The sequence below is a fragment of the Orycteropus afer genome, unplaced genomic scaffold (assembly GCF_000298275.1).
Source record: "Orycteropus afer afer isolate SDZICR_OR568_19922 unplaced genomic scaffold, OryAfe1.0 scaffold00233, whole genome shotgun sequence".
Lineage (NCBI taxonomy): Eukaryota > Metazoa > Chordata > Mammalia > Tubulidentata > Orycteropodidae > Orycteropus > Orycteropus afer.
Genome location: NW_006921820.1, coordinates 4660374 through 4684511, shown reverse-complemented (window position 1 = coordinate 4684511; position 24138 = coordinate 4660374). Strand labels below are relative to the sequence as shown.

Below are 24138 nucleotides of genomic sequence, written 5' to 3'. Positions count from 1 at the left end.
TAAATTTTGGTCAATGACATGAGACAAAGTATATGTGAACTGCTGTATGAAAAGTGAATTTACTCTGTAAATCTTCACCCAAATCCTAATTAAAAAAAAAAAAAAAAAAAAGTGGCTACTCTAACAGATAACAATACCCCAGACAAGTTCTGAACTGCACCAAAAGGCAGACAGCAAGTGGATATATATAATAACTCAAGAAAAAAAAAGTACAGTCTGAATTATATTGCCATAATGTACTAATTAAGTTAAAACCACACATGAGGAAGTTTCTCAGAGATTTCTTTCAACAAAGAGGTCACTTACGTGCCCTGAATTTCTCTTCTAATACAACCAGCCTTCTAGTTAGCAGTCAAATGCCTTAGGCACACCACCACCAGAGCTCCTGTATTTTCAAAAGCCTCATATGCATGTGAAAGCTAGGCAATGAATAAGGAAAACCCGAAGAACTGATCCATTTAAATTGTGTTGTGGGTGAAGAATACTGAAAATACCATGGACTGCCAGAAAGAAGAACAAACAAATCTATTTTGGAAGTACAGCTGGAATGCTCCTTACAGGCAAGAATGGGCAGACTTCATCTCACTTGCTTTGGTCATGCTGTCAGAAGGGACCAGTCCCTGGAGAAGGATATCATGCTTGGTAAAGCAGAGGGTCAGCGAAAATGGTAAAGACCCTCAACAAGACTGACACAGTGGCTTTAACAACAAGATCAAGCATAGAAAATACTGTGAGGATAGTGCAGGACCCAGCAGTGTTTCGTTCTGTTGTACACGGGGCTACTGTGAGTCAGAGTTGACTCAACAGCACCTAACAACAAGATCGGCATAAAACTGAACAACACTGGAAGCATCAAAAGACAGAAGGAATACAAAGAATCACTGTACAAAAGAACAGGTCAACATTCAACCACTTCAGGAGGTAACATATGATCAAGATCCAATAATACTTAAGAAGGAAGTCCAAGCTGCACTGAAGGCTTCAGTGAAAAACATGGCTCTAGGAACTGACAATACTAACTGAGAAGTTTCAACAAATGAATGCAATGCTGAAAAGCACTCACTCATCTAAGCCAAGAAATCTGGAAGACGGCTACCTGGTCAACTGACTGGAAGAGATCCATATTTGTGCCCATTCCAAAGAAAGATGATCCAACAGAATGCAGAAATTATCGAACAGTATCATTATCACATGCAAGTAAATTTTGGTGAAGATCATTCAAAAACAATTTTAGCAGTATGGAGACAGGGAACTGCCAGAAATTCAACCTGGATTCAGTAGAAGATGTGGTACAAGGGATATTCATTGCTGATTTCAGATGGATCTTGGCTGAAAGCAAAGAATACCAGAAAGATGTTCACTTCATTTTATTGACTACACAAAGGCATCTGACTGTATGGATCACAACAAAGTATAGACTAAGAGGCAGTCGTTCAAACAGAACAAGGGAAGAATGAAGTTTAAAATCAGGAAAAGTATGCATTAGGGTTGTATCCTTTCACCACACTTATTCAATTTGTATACTGAGCAAATAATCCAAGAAGCTGGACTATATGAAGAAGAACATGGCATCAGGACTGGATAAAGACTCATTAACAACCTGCAATTTGGAAATTATACAACTTTGCTTGCTGATAGTGAAGAGGACTTGAAGCACTTACTGATGAAGATCAAAGACTATATCGTCTTCAGTATGGATTACATCTTAGTATAAAGAAAATAAATATCCTCACAAATGGACCAATAAGCAACATCATGACAGATGAAGAAAAGACTGAGTTGTCAAAGATTTAATTTTACTTGGGTCCATAATCAAAATGCCCATGGACGCAGCTAGCAAATCAAATGACATACCACATTGGGTAAATCTGTTGTAAAAGACATCTTTCAAGTGTTAAAAAAAGCAAAAACATCACTCTGAGGACTAACATGAGCCTGACCCAAGCCATGGTATTTTCAGTCACGTCATATGCATGTAAAAACTGGACAATGAATCAGGAAGATCGAAGAATTGATGCCTTTGAATTATGGTGTTGATGACAAAAATGGAATATACCACAGATCTCCAGAAGAACAAACAAATCCCTCTTGGAAAAAGTACAGCCAGAATGCTCTGTAGAAGTGAAGATGATGAGACTTTACTTACATGTTTTGGTCCTGTTATCAGAACCAACCACCAAAGACAAGGAAATAGAAGACTTTCAACAACTTCTGCAGTTTGAAATTGACCAAATACACAACCAAGCTGTGTTGATTATCACTGGTGATTGGAATGCAAAAGTCCGAAACTAAGAAGAATCGTCGGTAGTTGGAAAATAAGGCCTTGGTGATAGGAATAACGCTGGAGATTGCATGACAGAATTTCACAAGCCCAACAACTTGTTCATTGCAAATATCTTTTCCAACAACATGAACAGCAACTATATACATGGACTTCACAAGATGAAGTACACAGAAATCAGACTGCCTATATCTGGGAGCTCTGGTGGTGTACTGCCTAAGGCATTTGACTGCTAACCAGAAGGCTGGCAGTTTGAACCCACCAGCCACTCCTCGGAAGGAAGAATGGACAATCTACTTCTACAGTGATACCGCTTCGGAAACCCAAGGAGGGGTCACTATGAGTCAGATCTGACTCGACAGCAATGAGTTTGGTTTGGCTTTGGTTTACATCTGTGGAAAGAGGTGATAAAGGAGCTCAATATCTTCAGCCAAAACAAGGCCAGGAGCTGACTGTGGGACAGACTATATGCATATGCATATGCTCATATGCAAATACAAGTTGAAGCTGAAGACACAATTAAAACAAGTCCACAAGAGCCAAATTATGACCTTAATTATATCCTTCCTGAATTTAGAGACCATCTGAAGAACAGATTTGGCTCACTGAACACCAATGACCAAAAACCAGACCAATTGTGGGATGACATCAAAAAAATCATCCATGAAAAAAGCAAAAGATTTTCAAAAGGCAGGAAAAGAAGAAAAGACAAAAATGGATGTCAGAAGAGACTCAGAAACTTGCCTTTGAATGAAGAGTAGCTAAAACAAATGAAAGAAACAACAGGATAAAACAGCCGAACAAAAAATTTCAAAGAGCAGCTTGAGAAGACAAAGTAAAGTATTATAACGAAATGAGCAAAGATCTGGAGTTAGTAAACCAGAAGGGAAGAACATGTTCAGCATTTCTCAAGCTGGAAGAACTGAAGAAAAAATTCAAGCCTCGAATTGCAATATTCAGAGATTCTACGGGCAAAATATTGAATGATGCAGGAAACATCAAAAGAAGATGGAAGGAATACACAGAATCACTGAGAGGATGCCTCGCTGGAGGCACTCACTCATCTATGCCAAGAAATCTGGAAGACCGTTACCTGGCCAACTGACTGGAAGAGATTCATATTTGTACCCATTCCAAAGAAAGGCAATCCCACAGGATGTAGAAATTATCTAACAATAGCATTAATATTGCACGTAAGTAAAATCTTGCTGAAGGTAATTCAAAAAAGGTTGCAGCAGTATATTGACAGAGAGGTTCCAGAAATGGAAGCTGTACTCATAAGAGGATGTGGAATGAGGGATAACATTGCTAATGTCAGATGGATCTTGGCTGAAAGCAAAGAGTTCCAGAAAGATGTTTACTTGTGTTTTATTGACAATGCAAAAGCATTCAATTGTGTGGGTCATAACAAATTATGCATAATGTTGAGAAGAATGGGAATTCCAGAACACTTAATTGTGCTCATCAGGAACCTGTACTTAAAACAGGAGACTGACATTTGAACAGAACAAGGGGATACTGCATGGTTTAAAATCAGGAAGGGAGTGCATCAGAGTTGTATCTTTTCACCATACTTATTCAATGTGTATCCTGAGCAAATAATCCAAGAAGCTGGACTATATGAAGAAGACCGTGGCATCAGGATTAGAGGAAGAATCATTAACAACCTGCAACGTGCAGATGACATAACTTTGCTTGCTGAAAATGATGATGACTTGAAGCACTTACTGTTGAAGATCAAAGACTACAGTCTGCAGAATGAATTACATCTCAACATAAATAAAATGAAAATCCTCACAACTGGACCAATAAGCAGCATCACAATAAATGGAGAGAAGATTGAAGTTGTCAAAGATTTCCTATTACTTAGTTCCACAATCAGCACCAATGGAAGCAGCAGTCAAGATATCAGACAAAACTGGGCAAATATGCTGCAAAAGGCCTCTTTAAAGTGCTTAAGAACAAAGATGTCTTTTGAAAGACTAAGGTGTGCGTAACCCAAGCCATGGTATTTTCAGTTGCCTCATATGCATGTGAGAGCTGGACAATGAGTAAGGAAGACTGAAGAAGAGTTGATGCTTTTCAGTTGTGGTGCTGGCAGAGAATACTGAAAGAACCATGGACTGCCAGAAGAACTAACAAATCTGTCCTGGAAGAAGTGCAGCCGGAACGTTCACTGGAAGCAAGAGTGGTGAGACGAAGTCAAAAGGGAACATTCCCTGGAGAAGGATATCATGCTTGGTAATGCAGAGGGTCAGTGATAAAGGAGAAGGCCCTGAACAAGACAGACTTGACACAGTGGCTTCAACGATGGGCTCAGCTGTAGCAAGGACTGTGAGGCTGGCACAGAACCAGACAGTGTTTTGTTCTATTATATATAGGGTTGCTATGTGTTGGAGCCAACTCAACAGCACCTAATAACAACAACAACAACATGACTTGGAAGTGACTCAACAGCAACTAACAACAACAACATCCTTCAGGCTTAGACAAAACACTTTACTACATACAGTCCCCTTTCCATACCTCACCCATCCTGTTTACTCTTACAAGAGGTGAACTTTGTGCCAAAGGCTCAGTCTGGAATGTTGCTGCAGGGCCTCAAGTTCCATATGGAGGAGTGAACCCTCTCCCCACACACCTCAGCTCACCCAGACTGGGAAGGCATTCAATAGCTCAGAGAAAATGATTTCCCACACCTTCATGCTGAACAAGGGAGGCATTCTTCAAAAACACAGATAAGCCCAGATCTCTCCAAGAAAATAACTGACAAAATCAAACCCCAGGTTCTCTGGCCTATTGTGAACTGTGACCATCCCACCCTGACTCAATCCCATCAGCCTCCTAACTAGAATTAAACCTGGCACCCAAAGGAGGCACTGGCCGTCCCTTTATCAACTGACAAGTTAGGGTTCTGTCACAAAGATATTATTTTTACTTAATAACACTGTCCACTGAAAACTTTGAATATATCTATTCATTTCTTGAATCGGCATTTTCATTCTTCCAAATATTTTAAGGAAGACCTGAATACCTACTATAGATTCCCTTTCTTCTTCCTAAATTTATCCTTCTATCTTCTAGGGATCACCCTAGGGACTGAAAGAATTAAGTTCATGTCCTTTCTAAGTAAACTGAAGGGGAAAAAAAAAAAAAAAAAAAAAAAAACCACCTCATCTCTTTAGTCTGACCTCAAACAGTAGCACTGTCTCCCCATGGTCCTTTCGTAACAGTGAAAAGAACACTGGATTGGGGGTCAGAATACCTGAGTTCTGTGCTGGTTCTGCCATAAGCTTACTCTGTGACAGAGCTAGGTAGTAGTTTCATCCTTCAGTTGCTTCTCTAGAATAACATGCAAAAGCTGGGATTAATGATATGAAGTAGCACCAACTTTTATTTTTATAATTCCATCTGCCCTTCTTCAGACTTTGAGCTACAGTCTCATCTTGAAGATGCAGGTACCCATAGGTTTTCCACTAAAATTCTAACAACTTATCCATCAATACCTATGTTCACCCTGCACACGGGATTTTCCCAAATCCTGCTGGTCCACTGGAGAAACCTATGTAATGATAATAGTAAGGCACTGTTCCAAAAGCAAGGAGCCCTGATGGTACAGTGGTTAAGAGCTCAGCTACCAACCAAAAAGTCAGCAGTTAGAATCCACCACCGCTCCATGAAAGAAAGATGTGGCAATCTGCTTCTATAAAGATAACAGCATTGGAAACCCTACAGGGCAGTTCTACTCTGTCCTGTAGGGTTGCTATGAGTCAGAATTGACTCAAGAGCAGTGGGTTGGGGTTTCATTCTAAGAGCTTCACAAAAGGTTGAATCATATGAAATTACCAGTATTAAAACACTGTGACATACAAAAACATCAATTTTATATAGTTTAACCTACTGTATTAACTTATTCAATCGTCCTAAAAGCTCTGTGGCAGCTCTAGTGGCATAGTGCCTAAGGCATCTGATGGCTAACCAGAAGGCTGGCGGTTCAAACCCATCAGTCACTCCTCGGAAGGAAGACCGGGCAATCTACTTCCGTAGTGATACTGCCTCAGAAACCCAAGGAGGGGTCGCTATGAGCCGGATCCAACTTGACAACAGTGAGTTGAGTTTAACAATTCTGTAAGATAGGTACTGTTGGTATCCTCATTTTACAAATGATGAAACTTAAACATAAAGAAGTTAAAAACTCGCCCAAGTTTACAAGCTAATAAATGATGGAACGTGATTTAACACCAGACTGAGCTGAGTCCTGACCATAACATTATATTGTCTCTTGTAATGGAAGTAAGAGCTTGAAGATTAGGAGTCCAGACCAAGGCAATGTCTTAGAAGGAGAGGCTCAAACCATAGGCTCTGGTGGATTGTACCTTTGACTTCAATAGTGGCATTTGCTTTAGCAGTAGCACTTTCAAAGTAATATACGCAGTGGTATTCGCCTGAATCCTCAGCTCTCGGCTTAGTGATCCTGCAGAGATGAGAAGAAAAACCAAATGAGGAGCCTGGGACAAGTCAAATTATGTAACAAAAAACAATCAATGGGGCAAGCAGGGACCTTGCTGTCCAAATCCTCTCCCTAACTAAAAGCAAAAACCTTCCCCTTTGCATCCCAAAACACTAGTACCTTACTCCTTTCTGGGTGCCAGGAAGACAAAGATGCAGTAATACACAGCCCCTAACCTCAAGGTGTTTCAGTCTAATTGGAAAAATAAACATGTAAAAACAAGTAATCAAAATAGAGGGCTGTATGGATATCTATAATCCATAATCAAACACAGAGAATGAAGCCATCACTAAAAACTGCTTGTTCATCTATCTGGTGGTTCCAGTCAAATCAACAAGAGCAGAAAAAAAGCAAACCTCTTTCTGAACTTCCTAAAGACCTTGTTTCCATACTTATGTTCTTCCTACCTTGTGTTTTAGTAGGATACGTTTCATTAAGTCTACTCACTAACAAGATTCCAAGTATGGTTAAAAGAAAAAAGAAAACGATCTGCCATCAGAGCATCAGACACAGAGATATCAGCTTATCACCAACTCCAAGGTCTGCATGACCTGAGCTCTGTCTAGCTCTCCAGCCTCATGCCATGCTGTGCCTTTGCAGATTTTCAATGTGCCAAGTGTGTTCCTACCTCAAAACCCTCACCAAGCTAGTCCTTAAACAGAATGCTCTTCCCACATTCAGTACAGCTAACTCTTTTCCAACAGGTCTTAGCTTACATGTTACTTCTTCCCACCCCTATCTAAATTATATCCCCTTCCTTGACACATTCTCTTATATTGCCTTGTCATTCTTCAGAACAGCACTTATCACAAAGTGTAATTACATATTTATCTGATTGCTTGATTGATATCCATCTCCCCAACAGACCAAGTTCAGTGAGGGTGGACACTATTTATCTGGTGTACAATTCTATACCCTAACCCTACACAGTGCTTGGAATACAGCAACAAATGATTGAATGAACAGGAACTCAGGGTGAAGAGCTGTGCAGAGATCCAGACCAAGTGAAGTACAGTGATAGGCAGGGCTGTTGGGAGTGAGTGTGACTAGAACAAGAACAGCACTTCCTCTGAATCCCACAGGGTGATTCCAAACAAGCATTCTTGTCCCTGAGGCCTAGCTGCACACGCACATTCTATACACTCTGTTCTACACACAAGAATGCACACAGAAAGGTTGGTGTTTATTACAGAAAGCAGAGAAACAAAAGCCTCCAACTCAGAACAAGCATTTACCTACAACTAGCCTCCTGCTCTTTTTTTCAGTGGTTGAAATGTGACACTGATGATGGTCAGATCTCCACTGCACTTAGTTAATGTCTGAGAGAAACTCCTAACATCAACCTGACTGGCCTAATTTATTTATCCATCTTAGTATTCATTACAAAAAGGAAACACAGATTGTGAAATAAGCGTAAGGATAGATAGAACCCATCTTCAGGACTATCTCACGTGATCCATGCAACATAATATTCTAAGAGGAGCTGTCAAGAGATCTTACGGTAACACAAACAGCCTCTTCTTAAATGAATATGCTCCCAAAAGGAAAAAATGACACAGATAAGCTAGTCTTCTCACCAAGTGTTGCAGAGTCTCGGGGCAGCAGCGGCTATATCTTCAGGACTTGGACTGACACTAAGCTCTTTGAAAAAGACTTGGGAAAATGACTCTCAAGTCTGAGGCCGTTCCAATATGTTCAGATTTTCCCCATCCCATCCCCTGGATGAGGTATTGGGAAGCAATGAAAGCAAATGGAAAATGTCCCCTAAAGGTTGGCAGAAGCAGGGTTCTGAGACTAGCTCCATGGCTGACTAATTAAGTGGCCCAAAGGACTCAGCAGTCCTTTCAACAAAATTCAACAAAATGCAAGAGGACACAGATTTCCTGAAAAGCTCTAGAAATGTACAATACTGCTGGAGAGCTTCAAATAAGCTGGAAAAAAAAGAGGTATTTTATAAAGTCAGAGTATGTGTTTATATAGCTCCAAGCTTTGCAGGTGGCATAGTGCAAGACCTAAGAGAAGCATGCTTGGATGTCTGCTACCCTGAAAGAGGTATTAAAAAAATAATAACTTGTAAAACTAATAGATAAACCAAGAATAAATGCCATTTAATTCACTTAACATCTCTGTTTGATTAATCCTTTCTAAACTACAAGGATCTGGCTGAGGCTGTATTTTCAAGAAACTACAGTGCAGATAGGTTAACTGACTTGCCACTAAATGGCATAGCCAGAACAGAAAAAAACTATCATCTAGACTCTAGAAAATCAGAAGACATGGAATCTAGACTTTGTTCTGATACTTGTGAGATACAGTATCTGACCTTGAACTTAGCCAAGAGTCTTTACTTTTTCAAACTGAAACGTTCAGTCTTAAGTTTCTGCACTTGAAAAATGGAGCAGCTCCCTCTAATAAATTTATGTGGACCAAATAAAATAAAGGGTATGAAAAGATCTCAATGCTGCAAAAAATGTAGAATGTCCTGCTATTACAGGGTACACACCTCCTGGTCCCATTCCAGTGCTCTCTTTCTTTGCAATGCATCATCCTGCAAAGCAGGATGAGCTGACGCTCTACGTCTGTTTCCGGCCAGGCGCAAACTAGTCTTCAAAGGTGAGTGCCATGAGCTCTAGACTTTCCAAAAAGCACCAAGTCTTTTGGATGCCAAGTAACTCCAGCCAACAAATATATACCTTTCTTCAAAGGATATTCCCAGGATTTCATCATTGCATCCACTGGTCTTGGTCAGGTTATGATGATATTTAAAAAAAAAAAAAAAAAAAAAAACCTGTTGCCATTGAGTCAATTCCAACTCAGTGACCTCCTACAAGTCAGATGAGCCTGCTCCACAGGGCTTTCTTCAGAGGTGCCTCTGACTGCATGTGAACCACCAAGCTCTTGATTAGTCAAGTATTTACCTTGCGCCACCCAGAGACCCAGTGATGATGTGGAACATTTCTAAAAGGTAATTTACTAGGGAATTGACCAAGTGGAAAAATCCCTCAGGGAGATTCTTACTCTGAGAGTCGCAAATCAGACTTCAATCTGATTCCTTAAACTACTAGCTGAAGTCTAGAGACCTACATTCTCCTACTGACTAGCATCATGACTCTCAGAAAATCACTCCTTCATGCTCTCTTTATTATCATGGTTAAGGAATCAGTCATTTTAAAAAAAAAAAAAAAACTCATTGTCATCCAGTCTATTCCAACTCACACCAACCCTATAAATGCAATGCAACGCAACACAATGCAACGCAATGCAATGCACTGCCATGGAGTTGGATCCGACTGATAGCAACCCCTCCTTGGGTTTCCAAGGCAATATCACTACAGAAGTAGATTGCCCAACCTTCCTTCTGAGGAGTGGCTGGTGAGTTTGAACCACCAGCCCTTTGGTTAGCAGTCAAATGCCTTAGGCATTTACAAGACAGAGCAAAATTGCCCACAGGATTCTAAGGCTATAAATCTTTACAGAAGCAGACTGCTTCATCTTTTTCACATGGCATGGCTGGTGGGCTTGAACCACCAACCTTCTGGTCAGCAGCCAAATGGCCTAACCACTGCACCACCAGAGCTCCTTATTATCTGTGAGTGGCCCCCCAAACCTTACTACTCATCACAATCATTTGGAAAGCTTTTATAGATTCCTGGGCCTTACCCCAGATACTGGATTAGACTCTCCAGCAAATATATCTCATGTTCCACCCACATAGCATAATAGATTATGAATGCTAAGTGAGATCAGTGACACTCCCTCCCATCGTTCCAGGAACTGCAGCCCCCTCTCACCTGTATTCCATGTTGCTGGCATTCTTACGAGTGGCTGTCAATTCTACCCCATTCTTTGTCCAGTAGCTGTATGTAAGGGTATGAGAGCTGGAGGTGAGGTTACACTGCAGGGTGATGGGGAGGGCAGGGCTTTCCCGGATATTGACCTCTTCACTGGTGACAATCCTGGGCTCTGTAATAAGAGTGAACAATGATAGGGGGCCATAACCTTCCATCCTCTGTAACCCTGGCCTGAGAGCTGGAGGGGTAAGGAGGGGGAGACTAGAAGAAGAGGGAAGGCAGACAGGACCACATGAGGAATTTCACTTTACCACTTTGGAGGAAGTCAGGAAAGAAAAACAATGATTATAAGCAAATGACCACTAGCGCAGACAACAGCCTGAAGACCAGTTGGCCTAGACGTGAAAGAATGGGAGCATTACGGGTGCTTGTACTGGCAACAATACACTTATACTTTTGAATACCACCTTTTTATAATATAAGAACCACCAACCGATTCAGCTTCAGTTTAGGAAAACCTGGCTCCACTGTGCAGTTCTGAAGACAAAGGCAGTATCATTTATATAAGTCATAAACTCCCTATGGAGTCACTAGGCCTTGGCACAGTAATAGGTATAATTACATAATACATATATGCTTTTCCCACATTTAAATCTAATCAACCTTCTATGGCAAACCAGCCATGGCCGTTATTTATGCAAAAAAAAAAGACAGTGTAGATCCTAAAAGCCAATTTCCCACTGGAAATCTATTGCATTTCCCAAATTTTGCTAAGGCAGAATTCTTAAGGAACTATCAATTCTTCTCTCCAGCCCATATACATTCCCAAAACAATTTTTTTTTTCAGAATTGCACTTAAAAACCCATTCCATTCTGAGATAATATAATCATAACAAGAGTGCAATATGTGTTAGTATTATGGGCTCCTAGAATTTTAGAACTGAAAGGCCCTTGGAGATCACTGAATCCCAGTATTTAAGAGTTAGAAAGGTGAAATGCCTTGCTCCAGACCACAATTGTTAGTAGCAAAGCTGAGACTGGAAACAAATCTGATTGAGTTCTCTATTCCTGCTCCTCCCACCCCAAAACACTCCCTACCTTCCACCCTCAAAAAAGCCAAACTCACTGCTATCGAGTCGGATCTGACTCATAGCGAACCCTCCTTGGGTTTCCAAGGCAGTATAACTATGGAAGTAGATTGCCCAGTCTTCCTTCCCAGGAGTGGCTGGTGGGTTTGAATCGCCAGCCTTCTGGTTAGCAGTCAAATGCCTTAGGCATTACGCCACCAGAGCTCTTCCTTCCACCCTAGTGCAAGGTATATATTTGGTCTCCTTGTTCTATCCTGGGCTAGATAACCTGGGGGGATCATAGTTCATTATCTACAAAAATAACCAATTTGAGTCAAGTATCATAGCACATTAAGCAGAAATCTTTAAGTCACACTGTATTCCTAGAAGGTTCATCTTTAAAGCACTTTGACATCTGTCACTAGTATTAAAGTCAAGACATTTCTAAGTTTGTTATCTGTCTTTAATCTGTTCCCAGGCTTCGTTCTTTCCCTGCTTTGTCAAACATTATCAGGTGAGGTCTAAACTAACATCTTTTCCCATCCAAATTAGAAGTATTTGTTCTTTAGCTTCCCCTTCCCCAACTCTTTCTTAGAAATTCTTGACCAGCTTCCCATGTCCCCATCCCAGGCTACTTCCTGTCTACAGCTCCACAGCAGCTAGTTAAGACTATCTTATGCAGTATAGCGCTGACTCCTAAAGCCAGAACTCTCTTCCTCCACTGGAACTCAGTTTTGCTCATTTTACAGGGAAGGGGACAAGGTGAGGAAGTCATAGGACACTTGAAAAATGTAATGCCCAAGGACCTCCTAATCAGTGTAACATTTCTGACTATAGAACCAGTATCTTCAAAGAAACTTGTGATAAATAATGCAAATCCTCAAGTTTGCTAAATTAATGAATCAGTTCTAACAACTTTCCAACTCTGGCAAAATTAGACAGCAGTTATCTTCTATTAGCACTGGTTCTTATTGGTAATGTCAAACAGGGTCTCTATGTACAAATAATGGAGGCATAGCAGCCACTAAGACAGAAGCAGATGCATGTAAACACATTAGTGAAGTGGTGTCCCATGGTTTCCAAAACACACTGGACAGAAGCCAAATCCCTGGGCCTTAAGAAGTCGAGCAGAACGGCTGCAAACCCTGCAATGGAAGGCGCACACACACCATCAGCAGAAAGCATCACAATTCCAAGAGAAATCAAAACCAAGCAAAAACAAAAGAGAGAAAAAGACCCAGTACTCCACAGAAGAGAAATAAAAAAATACAAAGGCAACATTAAAACCCAAACACACTTTTTAGGTTTTCACTGAATTTTTATTTATCCAATTTCATTTCCTGTCCCACTTGGGACTCTCCTTCTGGTTCTTCCTCTCAGACTGCACTGAGAAAGGGTGAACTTGAAGAATGAGGCCAAGAGCTTCCAGACATTTAAATACAAGGAGGCCAAAGTAAATGCTACTCTTACCTGTGGCAATGCAAATGACCACAAATGGCGATGCAGCTTAGGGAGATGAAGAAGCTGATGAAAGCAAGCTGGTAGACTCTCTGCCAAGAATTCTTGGAAGGCAAGGGAAAGCACTTTTTCCTTTAAGTGTTAATGACTGAGGAGCACATCAGCTGGGAGCAAGGATAATTTCAATAGGTTTAAATATGATTCTATACTATAGGAGGACTGAGTTGTAGATTACCTGGCTCCTGTGATGGCTGTAAGTGGAAACCAGTCCTGGACCGAGCTCCTAGGCCACAGTGCTTCATCTGCGTTCTGCACCAGGATGAAGGTGCGGCTTTTTTTTCCTGCAGCCAACCAAGGCCCAGTGAAAGTCCAAGAGATGATCATTTGGGGCAAACTCAATTTTTTTTTTTCACCTACAACTCACTCTTGTTTAGGAGACATTTACCCTGGTCATCATTATCCATGTGTGGGAATGTGCTATGTGGCCCAAGAGATATCCCAGAAACTGGGCATTTTTATATTCCTGCCTTGCATTACTCAAAAAGCTGTGGGGAAGTACTGCCAGGAGGCCATTCTAAGATGGATGACTTCAAACTCCTCCTGGAGCCAATGCCCTTGAGGCTGCAGAGATCATACAATCCAATTCCGAGTTGAATTCAGGGAGTTTGGGGGGAGGGGCAGCCACAATAACAGCAACTTGACTCCCCAAAATACTTAACTAGGGTTAAATGACTGATAGGGAAGTTAGGATGCCTGCTTCCAAGTACCTAAGGAAATGCTAGGTACTCTCCAGGCTAGTAGGTAGGTGTCCCAAAATCTCATCTTTTTTCTAGCCCTCAGGCATGGCCTTTTTAGTTATGCGTCTCCTTGAGTCAGGTTCCAGGAAGTACAAGTAACCAAATACCCAGCCCAGTCCATCACTATAAACTTCTGCATATGTTTGTGGCCATTTGGGTAATTCTGTTTTATAAGGAAAGGAGCAAGGGGGCAGGAAAAGGAGGCGTGCAAGGGAAACAAAATTGTTAAATTAAAAGAAAGAAAGAAAAAAATCGCTGGGTTAATGTTCTCCATTTTCACAAAGACAGGATTTTCTTTTCCTGTTTCCAGAAGCAGGTTCTCTGATTCAACAGTGCCAACTATAGCAGCCTCTCCTCTGTCCTCTGAGGTTTTTCTTTCATAGGGGGATCTTGTGACCTGTTACAAGGAACAGATACTAATTTCTTACCTTCCATGTAAGAATATGGATTCATAATCAAAGTCATATTACCTTCTGTATTACCAAATTCCTTATAAATGTATTTTACCATTTTTGCTTATTCTTTCCAAATCAACCAGTTCTTTAAGCTGGAACTAGCTATAAATTTCTCACTGAGCCCTTGAAGAGAAGGTGGAAAACCCAGGGGGTCCTCCCATTAAATAGAGAACTATTATAAACAGGTCTGATGTGGGGCTAGAATGTCCCCTGGCTGAGAGCACTGGCTCTGTGGTGGCTTCTCCCTCCCTCTCCTTTCCACCATATAAGTAGCGAGTCACTTTCCAAGAAAAGCAGTGGGAACAAAAGCTCCTGTGCCTGATATCTTGTACCTGCTACGACTGATGAAGGGAAGGATTGTAAGTCAGCTCAGCTCACCCCTGTCACTCACAGGAACAGGGCTGGAATTTAGTTTCCTTCCTCTTTTTTCAAGCCACAAAGGAAAGGCTACTACGCATGGCTTCCAAATAATTTCTGAAGTTGCCAACCTCTGAGAGGGAGCACTGTGCCAACAGTCATCAGAGCTGGGCTTTAAAAAAAAATCTTGCACATAAGGTGTCACCTGGCTTCTCATAGCAAAATGCATGAAGAAAACCTCCCTCTGACTGCTGCTTTTAAGAGAACAGAAGACTGAATGGGCAAGACCAGGGGGAGGTGCTGCTGCAGTGGAGGGCTGTGATCAGAGAAGCACATGCCGCTGTTTCAGAAAGGAAAAAGAGCTGGACTATGGGAATGTGCAAGCTTACATGCCACCCAGCAACCAAAACACACCACCACATTGCATCCATGGCAACATTCCCATCCCAGAACAAGATGACATCAAGTCACAGTGAGGGAAAGGCTGGGCAGACACAAGCTTAAAACCATAAACCATAGAAGTGAAGGCAGCTACTCAGAGCTTCAAACAGATGAACAGAAGAAATAAAAAGTAGTTAGATTGGGGAGAGAAACAAAAATAGAAAGGCACCAGAGAAGAATTCAGCAAAAGGATAGCAGGAAACCTACTACAAAATTAAAGGGGAGGGAAAGAAACAATTTCAACACTACCCTGGTTTGACTGCTTGGTTTTTAAGTTTTAAACTTTTTTTTTTTTTTTTTTAACCTTCCCAGTTCTCCCTCCCCAACTCTCCCCAACGCAGTTGATATTGGACAGTCACGGATTTCCCCAAGTTCTTTGTTCCTGAGGAGAAAGACACAGAGAAGGGTTGGGGGATTAAGGAGGTAGAGAGGACGGCAAAGAAGGAAAAAAAAAAAAAGTTGCCACAAATGTTTTTATACACTACAACCAAAGGGTCGTGGGTTTGAAAAACAAAGACAAGGGGTAGGGTGAGTGATCATACTGGGGAAGAGGGAAAGGAAGCAGAAGGGAAAGGGCATCGGGCCACCTCTAACGACTACAGTACTACTACTGTAGGGTGCTGGACTCACTCTGAAGGACGCTTATGGTGGCCTGGGCTCGAATCCATGTTATGGAGGGGTTTTGCCTCAAGTCATTCCTCTTGGGGTCGTTGCTGGCCCTGCACTCGTAAGTCCCAGAGTCCTCCAAGGTGAGCCGGGTTATTCTCAGCACACTCACGCCGTTTGACCCGTAGGCGGTGTTTACGGTGACACGGCGCTTCCGAGCACCGTCCCACAGTTGTCTGAAAGACTCTGCCCGGTTGACTTCTGCGTACCACCACTGGATCTCTGGCGTGGGGCTCCCGACCACGTCACAGTACAGCTCAAAGGCGTCCCCCGTGAGCTTAGTTTCTGACATGGGCGACTTGACAAACCCAGCTAGAGGGAGGGGGAGCAGGAATGCAGTGACAGGCCAATCAGAAAAAAAAAAAGAATCAACAGGTGTTAATAGTAATTTAAAGAAAAGAAAAGAAAAAAGCAAATGAGTTGCAAAGAACAAAAAAGGATTCATTTTTAAACTATAAAGAGACAGTAACAGCAATTCATACAAGCTTTTAGAAGAACCACCCTGGGAAGCTTATGAAGCAAAGGCAGGCTAATTACAAGCTGGGGCAGCCCAAGTGCTGGCCAGGCAGAAGCAAGCCCACTGGAAAGCATTTTAGCAATGGGCCCAGCTGGTAGAAATAAGAACGCCTCAAGTCTTTGGGAAGAGCCTCTTTTCTCAGAGCACAAAACCGTTACCTTTCCAAACTCAGGCAAGTGATGAAAGATAACCGGAAGCAGCGTTTAAGCCAAGTCAGGATTTTTTGAGGGGATGAGTGAACACTTGGTAGAGATGCAATGTCTTTGTGAGCCTCAAAAAGGAACTGACCTACTGACACCTTTTCTTGGGGTTCAGAGTCGAAATTTCAACTGAAAGGATAGCAAATTTTTCTCTCACGCAGGATTCCATCCAAAATTCAGATTAGACTTCCCCCACATCCTATTCTTCCCTGGGTCTATGGCAAACAAACAACCCAGTTATCTATGACTAGGCAGCTTCTCCCTGAATGCAGATCCTCAAGCACAGGACAAGACAGTCTGTGCTTCAAATCTGAGTGAGAATTATCATGGAGGCCATCTCAGCAGTGGAACTGACAGTAACAGAAACCCAATTAACTGTCAATGAATGGAGGGACTATGCCCCTCCGTAATCCCATAAATCCATACAACTAGAAAAATCTCCTGCAAAGCCAGTCTTAGACAACCACAGCACTTGACAGGCTTTCTCTACATAGTTTCACTGTCTGGCTGTTAGAAGCCAGTTCAAAAAGGATGAGAGATATAGACTGATGAGCTAAACTCTAAGGTGAAGGCCAGGCCTTAACCAACACCGCCAGGCACTGGCCAGGAACTGAAATTGATTTCTACTTCCACTTGCCCACAATTTGCTTCAGGTTTCACTTCCATTAGGTAAGGTGACAAAGACACAAAGAGGGAGAAAAATCCAGGCTTATTTGAACAACTTGGAGTTGGATCCATAGAAAACTAAACCACAGTGCAAGCATGCTCTTGCACTCATTAACTCCACCTCAGGTTTGTTCAGCGTGCCAATCAATTCAGTCAGTGTCCTAAGGTACTAGGCAAGAAGCTAAAAGAGGGTACATGCTGAGTAGCTAGGTAACTTCCCCTAGAAAATCCACTTCATGAGCAAAGCCTGCCCCAGTGCAGTGAGCAAAGAGTGGGGCCGGGATCTGCCAACATTAGAGGGAGAATATTCCAAAGGAGATTACAAATTAAATGAAACAATTTCCCTACAGTCCAAGGATATAACAGGGCTGGTTGAAAGTGGAGGTTGTTAAACAAAAAAAAATCTGTTTATATAGATAATAGTATTTGCTTTTAGATATAAACCCCACTCCATGGATCTGTCGTTGTTGTTGTTATGTGCTGTTGAGTCAGACCCGACTCATAGCAACCCCTCCTTGGGTTTCTGAGGCAAAAATTGTTAAAAAAAAAAAAAAAACCCAGATGCCATTGAGTCGACTGTGACTCAAGACAACCTCATGTGCATCAGAGCAGAACTGTGCTCCACAGGGTTTTCAATGGCTGATCTTCTGAAAACAGATTGCCAGGTCTTTCTTCTGAGGTGCCTGTTGTTGTTAGATGCCGTCAAGTTGGCTCTGACTCATAGCGACCCCATGTACAACAGAACAAAACACTGCCTGGTCCTGCTCTAGCCTCATAATCCTTGCCACACCTAAGCCCATCCTTGCACCCATCGTGTCAATCCATTTCATTGAGGGCCTTCCCCCTTTTCATTGACCCTTTATCAAGCATGATATCCTCCTTCAAGGAATGGTCCCTAAGTGGATTCAAATCTCTAACCTTTCAGTTAGTAACTGAGTATATAAACTGTCTGTACCACCCAAGGACTCCAAGAATGTTAAAACTCAAACCAAACTCACTGCCATTGAGTCAGTTCCGACTCAAAGCGATCCTCATTGTGTTTCTGAGGTTCTAAATCTTTACAGAAGTAGATTGCCCCATCTTCCTTACGTGAACCGGCTGGTGGGTTTGAACCGCTGACCCTCCAGTTAGCAGTCAAATGCCTTATCCACTACACCACAAGAGCTCCTTCCAAGAATAGTAAGAAACAAAAAAAAACAAACTTACTGACATCCAGTCAGATCTGACTCATAGCAACCCTTTCTTGGGTTTCTGAGGCAATATCACTACGAAAGTAGATTGCCCATCCTTCCTTCCAAGGAGTGGCTGGTGGGTTTGAACTGCCAGCCTTCTGGTTAGCAGTCAAATGCCTTAGGCATTATGCCACCAGAGCTCCTGAACTAACAAAGGGAGAGGTAAAAAAGGCTGGTTCCATTCATTTTACTACTGGTTCCATCAATGGAAATCAGTAAATCACTACCAAACCAAAACCCACTGTCATCGAGTATGATTCCAACTCATAGCAACCCCCATACAGTTTCCAAGGCTGTAAATCTTTATGGAAGTAGATTGTCTCATTTTCCTCCCACAGAGCAGCTGGTGGGTTTGAACCATCGACCTTCTGGTTAGGCAGCCAAATGCCTTATCCAGTACACCAGAGCTCCTTAGTAAATCTCTAGAGAGCAGTAAATACATTTTAATCGTATTCTTGACCATTAAGTGGAAATCACGAATGGTCTCATTCTCACATGTTCTATGAACTTGAAGAGTTATGTCCTCTCGAATGCTGTGACTATGCCCTTAATTATGCCATTACTAGATTTGTTTGTATTTTTTCCCTTCTGAATTGCACTTCAAAGCAGGCTTACATTTAAGCCTGTTTATCAATCTGTTGACAGCACCAACATAAAAGGGGTGCCAGCAAGTATCTTCAGAACCACCAAACTGTCCATCCAATTCCAGCAGTAATCCCAAATTCCAAAATCACACAATTAGAAGCTAGTTGAGAAACCACCTTAACACTATTTCCCATTGCTGCAGAACTGAGCAAGTCACTCAACATGACACCACAGCCCTGGGCAAGAAAGAGAAGGGAGGAAGGAATGCTGATCTGATTTAGTCTGATTTTCTATTTCTGTGAAAGAAAATGAGAGTAAGTCAGAAATGTTCTTTGAATTAGTAAATTATATTATGTATATTTAAACCAGCTTATTTAAAATCAAGATAAAAATCACTTAAAACACCAACAATGGGTATCTTTCTGTGCTCTCTTCAAATGTCATAATAACACAGGTAACGTGCCTTCAGGAAATGTTCCACCACATATGGTGGTCCCATTAGGTTTTTTTTGTTGTTGTTGTTTTTTAAAATTTTAAGGGAAAGCAGCTCTCCTTTTATTATTCCGCCCAGAGGTTTTGTTGTTGTTGTTATTGTTGTTATGTGCCCTCGTCAGACTTGACTCAAAGGGACCCCTCCTTGGGTTTCCAAGGCGGTATCACTGCAGAAATAGACTGCCCAACCTTCCTTTCGAGGAGTGTCTAGTGGGTTTGAACCGCCAGCCTTCTGGTTAGCAGTCTAGTGCCTTAGCCATTATGCTGCCAAAGCTCCTAATGCTTTTGTTGTTTGTCGTTGTTGTTATGTGCCGTCAAGTCGGCCCGACTCATAGTGACCCCCTCCTTGGGTTTCCGAGACAGTATCACTATGGAAGTAGGATTGCCCAACCTTCCTTCTGAGGAGTGGCTGGTGGGTTTGAACTGCCAGCCTTCTAGTTAGCAGTCAAGTGCTTTAGCCACTATGCTACCAGAGCTCCTCTTAATGCTTTTAAAGACCCCCAAACCCAGACTCTTGTAGCACTGCACCATGGGTGGGATGCAGTCAGGTAAGGCAGAGGACATAGCTCTGGGCGAGGCTTTATTAGGAAGGCAGCCTGGGCTGCTCAGGAGGCCTCAACAGCAGGCAGAGCTGAAGTGCTACCTACTTCCTCTCACTCCATTCCCACTGCTTGCCGCCAGCCTCCCAGCAGGCCTATGCTACCCGTTCCTCTGGCCTCCACCAGCAGCTTCAACAGTGGGTTCCCATAAGGTTTTAATATGGTGTTTGTACAACATCCAAATCACATAACATCTTATTTCACAGAACTTACCAAGGATGTTAAGCAGAGCATACCCTGTAGTTATTACTAAACATGTATATCAATCAACAGGTAACATTTTCTGTTATATATGTTAGGCAATGTGCTAAGCATTTTATATTCATTACCTCATTTAATCCTCACAAATGGCTTTTAAAATAGGTGCCAGTATAATCTCCTTAAAGATACAGAAACCAAGGCCCAAAAAGTTAAGTTCTGTGTTCACGGTCATAGCTAATAAGCTAAAAGATTGTTGCCCTGAATGCAGATATGTCTGAAGCTAACGCATGGTCTCTTAATACTTTCCGCAACTTAAGTCAGTGTGGCTTACTAGGCTGGAAAAGTTTTTGTAGGTGCTTAGAAATTAACACGTATGCTTTGTTACCATTTAATCAATTAATTAACCCTTCCCAGACACAAAGTGTCAGAAGTGTCTACTGTAATGTTCAACATACTATGATCACTAACTCTGGAAGCTATAATCTTATTAAAGAATGGAGAGAGAGGAGTTCCTAAAGCAACTGTGTGTGCTGAGGGGGGAGGTGTGACAGTAAGAAAACAGAAGACAGTTCCAGAGGCAAGACTACCCTTACCCCAACCCACCCCCATAGTGATGATTCAAAATCCCTGCTCTAGAGAAGGCTGGCTTCATAGGAGGAAGGCAGAGCTCTGGTAGCATAGTGCCTAAGGCACTTGACTGCTAACCAGAAGACTGGTGGTTCAAACCCACCAGCCACTCCTCCGGAGGAAGGCTGGGCAATCTACTTCTGTAGTGATACTGCCTCAGAAACCCAAGGAAGGGTCACTATGAGTCGGGTACAACTTGATGGTACATAACAACAACATGCATTTCTCTGGTGCTCTGGTCAGAGGCTAAAGGGCAATTTTTATAAAACTCTTACAGTTTACAAACTGCTTCCACATACATCGCATCTCATTTCATTCACATAACTCCAAAAGGATCACAGGATACATTCAGAAACAGAATCGTGACTTGCCCAAAATCACTTACACGTCTAATCCTTAGTGGAACTAGGACCAGAACCCAGGTCTTCCAGCTCTTAGTTTAAGAGTTCTTTTCCAATAAACCATGCTGCCTCGAAACAAAACTACTAGGAGATTCCTTGATAGCTGAACACATCAAAAATCAAGAAAATAGATCTATTTCCCCATCTAGTAGGAGGGAAAAGCAAAGGGAGGGGGAAAAAAAAAAACTCTACACAGCGCTGTGAAATTACAATTAGCGAGGGAAAGTTATTAGCAACCATCTACCTCATTAGCCATCCAAAATTAGCTCCAATTCAGGAGAAGCTGCAGCTCTCAGCAGCAGGAGGAGGTAGGCAGCTCAGAGCCTGACTCACTGCCTGCCTTTCTTCACCAAGGACTTTCAAACAAGTGTGCCCTCCACACCAGCACACACAAAGCCTTAAGTTGGGAGGGTGGCCAAGGCATCTGTTGCATCTCCAGGTCAAGGCATAACCAGTATTTTGGGAAAAGATTCAAATTTCAAAAAAGCAGCCTCCGACCCCTTCCCACCCACATAATCTAATGTATCAGTGACTGCACTCAGACTTTAAACAGTTTTGATAAACTTCTAATATAGAGTGTTCCGTTCAACAATGACAAAAAGGGGAGATTAATGGTGGCGACTAGCTTTTAGGGGAGGGAGGGAAAGGCAGCTGGGGGAAGGTGGTGGCAGGCAGAGCACAAAAAAATGGCGGCAGCAAAATGGGGAGAAGTGTAATGTAAAATTCCCTAACTGGGGGGTGGGGAAGGGGAGGCGAAGATGACAGCTGGGGCTAGCAGCCGGAGAAAAGGAGGAGCTCTCTGGCAACAAAAACTGGATGTGTAGAAATGCAGCAGAGGGTGAGAAGAAAAAGGGAACACAGAAGAGCAAGTTGAGCCCAAATCCCAAGAAAACGGCTTTTACATATGCCCTAAGGAAGAAAAAAAAAAAAAAAAAAGCTAGCCTAGCCCCAAACCAGAGGAGCCAGGCCCTTAAATCTCGCCTGCTTTTATTACTTATTTTATTATTTTATTTTTTATTAAACAGCTGTTCCCTTCAAAGTCTTCTCTACCACTATTCCCTGTGGGTGGCTCATGCTGTACTCTCCTCCTTCGAGCCTCACAATTAAGAGGAAATGGCAGCCAAGGACACAGGAGCACTTCTCTCTTGCTCTCTATCCCCTAACACACTCACTCTCTCAAAATCATCTACCCCAAAAAGACAAAAGATTGACAAGACTTGACATCTGACTTCTGGTTACAGGATCTATGAATATTTAAAATCTATCCAAATGGCCCTTAACTGCAGTAAGATTTGAACATACACAGGCTTCTGCACAACCTGTCTATCCTTGCTGCTTATTTAAGAAATAGCTTGTTTGTCTCTGTTTTTAATATTTAATACACCAAAGGCAGTTCATAAATCCGTAGCACCCATTCCATGCCTACTGGCCAAGGCCTGAGGCTCTGGGTTGTTGCTGTTGTTATGTGCCATCCAGTCGGACCCGACTTATAGCAACCCCTCCTTGGGTTTCCGAGGCAGTATCACTGCAGAAGTAGACTGCCCCATCTTCCTGAGTGGCTGGTGGGTTTGAACCGCCAGCCTTCTGGCTAGCAGTCAAGTGCCTTAGGCACTATGCTACCAGAGGCTCTAGGAGTGGATGAAAATGGGGTAACCTGATTCTCTGCTACAGGAAGGAGGTAATATGGGTCTGATCCCATGGATTACTAGTCTGATCTCTAAGTAGAGGTGGTAACAATTACAAAGCATTTTCCAATTTCAAATCCACTACCTTTACAGCTTCCCCTATCAGGCAGAAATGACAATGAGTTAGAAATTAAGATCATTTCATTACAAGTTTCTCAACCAGGGCACACCCTTTGTTCTGAAATTACATCATCCCAAATGGTTTCAAGGCATCTGCTCAGCCCATATTAACTGGACTTCAGCTTGAGAGAAATAGGGAAATCCAGTTACTGCCAAGAAGACGATCTAGTTTACTGATTAAAAGCAGCAAACTCTAAAATCAGACTGCTTGGGTTCACGTTCAGGTTCTGTAACTATTAGGCAAGTGACCTAAACTCTCTGAGCTTTATCTCCCTAATCTGTAAAAAGGGGCTAAAAATAAGCAGCTCTGGTAGCACAGTGCCTAAGGCATCTGACTGCTAACCAGAAGGTTGGTGGTTCAAACCCACCAACCACTCCACAGAAGCAAGACTGGGCAATCTACTTCCATAAAGATTTACTGCCTTGGAACCCTAATGGGGGTCACCTATGAGTCAGGATCCACTCGACGGCAATGAGTTTTTTTGGTTGTGAGGATTACAGGAGATAACACAAAATTTCCATAAAAAGTGCAGGGCATATAAATACTCAATGTTAGCTATTAATATATGTCTCCATAGCAAAAATGCTAAACAGGCCATATGCAATAGACTTCAGCACTGCTCTACAAGCTGGAAAAAAGAACCTTTACATCTGAAATGAAACTTGGAATCCAACACAGTCCAGAAACAATGAAAAATGAGAAGAGCAGACACATAGGTGGACTTGGGAATTAGCAAACATTATTATAGATCTTATGAACACTGGGAAGCCAAAGAATAATGAATAGGAGGCAACAGAATCTCCTTTAAAAAAAAACAAAAAGAAAAAACCAACCAATTACAAATCAGGCCACTTAACCATGATATATTTTAAAAAAAAGAAAACAACTCACCGCCATTGAGTCGGATCCAACTCACAGCAACCCCTCCTTGGGTTTCCGAAGTGGTATCACTAAGGAAGTAGGTTGCCCAACCTTCCTTCCGAGGAGTG

The 24138-nt window shown here is 42.1% G+C and overlaps 1 protein-coding gene across 1 annotated transcript in view; it reads right to left on the bottom strand.

Moving 5' to 3' along the window:
- The window catches only part of NPTN (neuroplastin), an 85964-nt gene that overhangs the window by 26141 nt on the left and 35685 nt on the right, over positions 1-24138 (bottom strand). The window contains exons 2-4 of the mRNA XM_042782068.1: positions 15788-16135; positions 10583-10754; positions 6658-6755 (exon numbers count right to left, since the gene is read on the bottom strand). Of these exons, the coding sequence (XP_042638002.1) occupies positions 6658-6755; positions 10583-10754; positions 15788-16135 (618 nt within the window). The remainder of the gene's footprint in view (positions 1-6657; positions 6756-10582; positions 10755-15787; positions 16136-24138) is intronic.